Source organism: Triticum aestivum, chromosome 2D (genome assembly GCF_018294505.1).
Source record: "Triticum aestivum cultivar Chinese Spring chromosome 2D, IWGSC CS RefSeq v2.1, whole genome shotgun sequence".
In the NCBI taxonomy this organism is placed as follows: domain Eukaryota; kingdom Viridiplantae; phylum Streptophyta; class Magnoliopsida; order Poales; family Poaceae; genus Triticum; species Triticum aestivum.
Window position 1 is genome coordinate 139,939,927 of NC_057799.1, and position 6,756 is coordinate 139,946,682.

At 48.3% G+C, this 6,756-nt stretch overlaps 1 protein-coding gene across 1 annotated transcript; it reads right to left on the reverse strand.

Moving 5' to 3' along the window:
• Positions 1 to 652: 652 nt before the first annotated feature.
• Positions 653 to 3,230, reverse strand: LOC123052231 (pentatricopeptide repeat-containing protein At5g02860). The gene has a single exon (XM_044475357.1). It carries the CDS (start codon positions 3,159 to 3,161, stop codon positions 780 to 782), a length of 2,382 nt encoding a protein of 793 aa, XP_044331292.1. The 5' UTR covers positions 3,162 to 3,230; the 3' UTR covers positions 653 to 779.
• Between the last annotated feature and the right edge of the window lie 3,526 nt (positions 3,231 to 6,756).

Sequence of the window (6,756 nt, forward strand, 5' to 3'; positions counted from 1 at the left end):
CAACCAGCCGCCGCTGTCAACAGCCCTGCCCACCTAGAAGACCAGAGAAGACCGATGCGAAAGACGAAGCCCCCAGCGGCAGAACCAGCTCCCCATGACCGAGAACACAACAGGTGCAACCGAACACAGAGAACAGCGCTGCCCTCTCTGTGAACCGACAAAGAACACACCCGCCCAGCCGCCACCGCCCACAAAACCAATAAAGCAGCGAGAGAGCAGACACATGCACCTGACACATAGGTCAAAAGGCTCGCACGAACCGCCACGACTCACCACCGAGTAGGCCCATATACAGCTAACGACCAAAACACAGCCTCAAAACCGAGCCCACAACCGACTCTAAATACCATGATGCACCAGGAGCCTCAAAATCAAGGGAGCTTAGTAACTTAGGTAATAGTGCATACAATGCAACCTCACAAATGAAAATGACAGATATTTCTTCCATTCAGAAATATATCATATGAACCTCTTTACCTTGACTACATACATTAAAATAATTAGTATGACCACACCGGATTAGGAAACAGATGAATCTGTGTATGTACTGGTTAGGAAAACTACCAGCAGATCGTATGTGGTTGGAGGATGTACAAACATGAGTTTTCAGCAAATTAATTAAGCAGAGAAAACTAAATGCATCTTACCAGTTTCTCTCAATATTTCTTTAGAGAAATGTAATATGTACATATCCACTATGAAGTCCATGTTTGCCAAGGATAACTAAGAAAACAGTTATATCTACTTGCCGTATCACAGAAACAAACAAGGTTTGATATTCAACCTCTATCTCTTGAAGTGTGCCTAGCCAACAGTTCTAGCAGTCTTTGCTGTTCTTGTTTGGATATTCCAGGATGAAGCTGAGGAAGGTTGCTAAGGAATGATTTGGCATCTGCTATCTTATCATGCCTACAGTACTCCTGCAGTATTGAATTGTAAGTTCTCTGATTGGGCTTGCAACCATGAGTAACCATATAACGTACTAAATCAATAGCCTCTTCAAACATTGAGTTGGCCACATAACTCTTAACAAAGATATTGTATGTTACAATATCTGGTACCAGGCCTGAAGATTTCATCTCAGAAAACAATCTTGAGGCTTCTTTCATCTGCCCTTTTCTTCCATATGCATAGATCATTGTGTTATAAGAATATCGATCCGGGCGTGCACCACTTGACTTGATCTCAGTGAGGATATTTTCGCACTTTTCACAATCACCTAATCGAGAATACATATGCATCAAGCTATTGTATGTTGCGGTGCTGAGGTTGATAGAACTTCCCTTCATGAGTGAAAGAATCTCCTCCACTTTCTTAACCATCCTATTTTTCCCATATACGGAAACCATTGCATTTAGGACGTTAATATCCAGAGAGCACCGCCTCTTCCTAAGTTCCAGGAACGCCTTCTCTGTTTCGGATAAGTTATTAACTTTGCTGTTGACCAATACCAATGTTTTCACCAGCCCGTGGTGTGACTCTATCTTCTCTGCATATATATCTTCTGACAAAGCTTTCATTTTGTCCAACTTTTTTGCATTAGCATATGCATGAAGCAGTGAAGAGTAACTAAGCTCATCTGGCCTACAATCCAGATTCTCCATCTCAGCAAACAACTTTTCTGCCTGCTCCCAACGCCCACCACGAGCTAGTGCAGATAGAACAGCGTTATATGTTGATATGTCAGGATATATACCGGCTTCAATCATCCTCTTGTATATCTCCATTGATTGGTCAAACAAGCCACACCGACTATATGAACTAATGAGTGAAACATATGTGTCCCGCTCAGGAACATAACCAGATTTCTTCATCTCCTTGAATACCCCAGACACCTCGGAATCTAAACCATTTTGACCAAATACCGCCAAGAGTGTGTTCCAGGTCACAACATCTGGCACAAATCCAGCAGACCTGAGATCGTCAAAGACAACCATCATCTCTGGGAACTTTCCCCTCACCCCATGCAGCTTGATCAATGCATTGTACGTGCACAAGTTTGGCTTACATCCATTCCTCAACATTTCATCATATGTCGCGATTGCTGCATCAATCTTGCCAGCCCTGTCAAGACCAGAAATCAGTGTCGTGTATGTAATGACATCCGGCTGAATTCCCTTAAACTCCATCTCCTCTTTGAGCTCTGCTGCCTCTTTCAACAACCCATCCTTTACATACGACGAAATGAGCGAGTTGTAGGTTACCACACTGGGAGGACAGCCCCCAAGCTCCATCTCCTTGAGCACCCCAATTGCCGCATCATGCATCCGCGCCTTGCCATACACATCAAGCAGCGAATTGAATGTGACCTTGTCAGGTTCGAACCCAGCAGCCCTCATTTCGTCGAACACCTTCCCTGCCTCCTTGTAGAGTGCACCACGCCGGCAACAGCTAATGAGCGTGTTATATGTATACCTGTCCAGCGGAATCCCGTCCTTCTTCATGGAGTCCACGAGTGCCAGCACATCCTTCCACGGAACGGCAATCTTGGAGTACACATGGAGCACGACATTGTAGGTGACGATGGCGGGCTGAATGCCGTTCGCCACCATACGGCGGAACACGGCGACCGCGTCCCGGAACCGGCTGGCGCGGGAGAACGCTGACACGAGAGCCGTGTAGGCGCTGGCGTCGGGTTCCGGCGCGGCGTCGAGGAGCGCGGAGGCGTCGGCGAGGCGGCCGGCGCGCGCGAGGACGCGGACGGCTGCGGGGAGCACGCGGGGATGCTGGAGGACGTGCTCACCGTGGAGGTCCCGCGCGGCGTGGAGAGCAGCGAGCGCGACGCCGGGGCGGCCGCGGGAAGCGAGGGCGTTGAGCACGGGGGCGAGCTCGGAGGTTGGGAGCGCGGAGAGAATGTCGCGCGCGGAGTCCGGGTCGGATAGGAGGGAGAGGAGCGCGCGCCGCGCGGGGAGGGAGAGGGAGGGCGGCAGGTTCCATGGCTGCCCGCCTCCGCCGCCCTGGCGGGTAGGGTTGTGCGGGCGGCCGAGGCGCGGCGTGCGGGAGGAGGAGGTGGGGGTGGGGTGTGAGGAGGAGAGGAGGGAGGTGGGGGAGAAGAGTCGGAGAGGGGAGTGCACGGGGGGCTGGTGGCGGAAGATCTTGGAGGTGGGAGGCGGCGGAGCGGGCGCCCGGAGCGGGAGCGGGAAGGCGACCGTTTCGACCATGGCGGGCGGGGTTGCCGTCGGCTGGGGTTTAGGGGTTATGGCCGGTGAAGGGGTGGCTGGCTGGCACGGGCACGGCCGCTCGTGGAGAAGAGGACCGGATATGGCGGGATCTCCTATTCGGCGAACCGCGCGCCGGGAACCGGCCGCGCGCGCACACCCCCGCTCCCCTGCGCGCCCTTCTGGGCCGGCACATGTGGGGTTTCGAAAAAAGTTCTGACTTCCAAAAAACGTACATGGATTCAATAAAAATGTTCACAGAATTCAAAACAACACTTGAATTTAAAAAAAATCAAGAGTTAAAAAGAATTCTATTTATTAGGTCGCTGGTAGGTTTTGTGAAGATTATAGAACCTTCCTACACCATGTTTTTCTTCTTTTTGTTTTGTTTTTTTCCTTTTATTTTTTTATTTTTTCATGTTCATTATTTTTTCTTTTATCATTTTCATTTTTTTCCTTTTTTTGATGTTAGTTTTTCCTACTCCTTTTGTTTTTCATTTTCTTTATGTTTCTTTATTCTTTTTACATTTTCTAACCATATTTTTTGAATTCGCAATCTTTTTCTGAAATTGTGAAAGAAATTCATTTTTGCGAACATTTTTCTAATGAAATTGTGAATATCCTATATACCTAAGAGATTGACCTCCACTAACCTATTTATCTTGAAATGCAGCCTATCCACCTCTTCTTGTGCTACAGGTTCCTTTATCATGCATCCACATCATCCTCTTTGGCTCTCACCGTCTCGTGTTAGATTTGTCTCTGCCTTCCCTTTAATTCAATTTCTTGTGGCTTGGGTTGTACGCCATCTCTTTCATTATTGTCCTTCCTATTCATCTCCTTCAATTTCACTCACACAACAAATGAAAAAACCATTGATGATGATTTCCTTTTGTCCTTCGTCTGATCATTGTATTGAACATTGTGATCTAACCTCGACGGTTCCCTTTATCTTCTGTCAATCAACCACTGAACTTGCCTTCAAAGCCTTCAAATTAAAACAGTCCCCTTCCACTCCCTCGCCCCGCTATACTTATATCCTGCTAGGACGAGGCGACTCATGTAGTCTTGTGTCAAACCTTTGGCCAGCATACAAACACCTACATCATCTACATCTGTTCGCAACGTGCGTAGCTACCACCTGAGATTGGAATAGTTGATCGATAGTCATGCTCATGCCCACTTGATGATTGTATGATGCAATCCATGTCGGAGATTATCCTGATGCCGCCAACGACGCTCATGGGCCGCGGCCGCTGTGTTTTCATGCTATTGTGCGGCATCCTCACCGAGCCCTCCCTCCTCGACATCCACGCCCATGCCATCTCTCGCGTTGGCACCGCAGCAGAGGCCATGCTCATCTTCGAGACCCAGGCATCCGAGATTCAACACGAGCCCCGGGATAAACGATAGTACACATAACAGAGGAGATCGTGTTGATACCGGCAACATCGCTCGTGGGCCGTGGCCACTGTGTGTCCACGCCATGGCGCAACATCCTCACCGATCCCTTGTCCTCGACATCCACGCTCACGCCGCCCATGTCGTCTCTGGGGCCGGAGTCGCAGCAGAGGCCCTTCTCATCTCTGAGACCCATGCGTCCGGCAGGAGCCCCAAGACGATGATGTCCAATGTCTCCATGCTTTGGGAATAATAATTCCACGCATGTGTTGCGTCACCGGCTGGCCGGCCGGTACAACTCCACCAACACCTCTGTAACAACTTCCTCTGACTTGCGCAATCACCCCTATCAGCAGACACTACCGTCTCTCTTAGTCATAGCACCCCGCGTGCCCCTTTGCTACACCCAGCAGGGTACAATCCTACATCTCCGTATCTCTCATGTTAGTTTTGTAGGATTTTCATTAGTATTTTTACTGATCCCCTTGATTGTTTTGTAGAATTAGAGTATACATCATATTCCATATCACTTCATGCATGTTGTTCCTGACTGTGTATGCCATGGGATTGACCTAATACCTAAGTGATACATGTTATCGTCATTGTTGTTTTTTCCTATTCAGAGTTCTACTATTTTTCATCCGCAAAAAAAGAGTTCTACTATTTTTCACATACAATCATGTAGATACATAAGTGAAAGAAAATAAGAAGCGAATGTTACGAACATACTTGCACTATCTCGATTTCAAGAGAACTATATATGAGGCTACGTGCGTGCTTGCTAACAACATTGGGTTGAAACAGAACACATGCCTACCGTTAGATAAATATAAGTCAATGATGGAACATGCATACCCTTCAACTATGTGATAGTATAACCCATTATCAAATAATGTACTTCCTAGTTTATAAAGGTATGTTTTGTATGCTTAATTCAATGGTACTCCATTACAATTTACAAGTGCCTTGTGGTGCTACAGTTGGGAATCGTTGCATGAAAAACAAAAAAATTCTACTCACACACAATGATCTATCCATGGAGATGCATAGCAACTAGGGGAGAGTGTGTCTACGTACCCTCGTAGACCGTAAGCGGAAGAGTTTCACAACGCGGTTGATGTAGTCGAACTTCTTCGCGCTTCAACCGATCAAGTACCGAACGCACGGCACCTCCGCGTTCTGCACACGTTCAGCTCGGTGACGTCCCTCGCCTTCTTGATCCAGCAAGACATCGAGGTAGTAGATGAGTTTCGTCAGCACGACGGCGTGGTGACGGTGATGGTGAAGTGACCTTCGCAGGGCTTCGCTTAAGCACTACGAAAATATGATCGGAGGTGTAAACGGTGGAGAGGAGCATTGCACACGGCTAGGCAATTGTCTGGTGTGTGCTAGGCGCCCCCCTTCCACACACATATATATATATAGGTGGGAGGGAGGAAGGAGCAGCCAAAGGAGGCGCCCAAGTAGGAGGAATCCTACTTGGGGTCCCTCCCAAGCCGCGCCCCCTTCTTTCCTTATTTGGACTGCGGGAAAAGGCAGGGGAGGGTGGTGCCCCTCCCTTTCCTTTCTCCCATGAGAGGGAAAGGCAGGAGGGGCTAGCCCTCCCCCTTTTCCTTCCCTAGGGCTGTCCAAACAAGTGGAGGGGCGCACCAGCCCCTTAGTGGACTGGTCTATCCCTCCCTTTGGCCCATTAAGCCCATAACTTGCCGGGGGGTGCCCGGAACCCCTTCCGGTGACCCGATTCCTTCCCGGTACGTCCTGAAACACTCTTGGTGTCTAAATACCATCGTCCTATATATCGATCTTTACCTCTCGACCATTTCGAGACTCCTCATCATGTTCGTGATCTCATCCGGGACTCCGAACTACATTCGGTCACCAAATCATATAACTCATATAACACTATATTGTCAACGAACGTTAAGCGTGCGGACCCTACGGGTTCAAGAACTATGTAGACATGACCGAGACACCTCTCTAGTCAATAACCAATAGCGGAACCTGGATGCCCATATTGGCTCCTACATATTCTACGAAGATCTTTATCGGTCGAACCTGAAAGTGCATTGTTGCACTAAATTGTTTTTGACATCTATGACAACTTCATTTGTGTTTCTAACCACATGCTCTAGTGTAAACAACACCGATTAAGTTAAAGTGAAGCATGGATGGTTATTCCCTCTCTTATTGGGAAAAG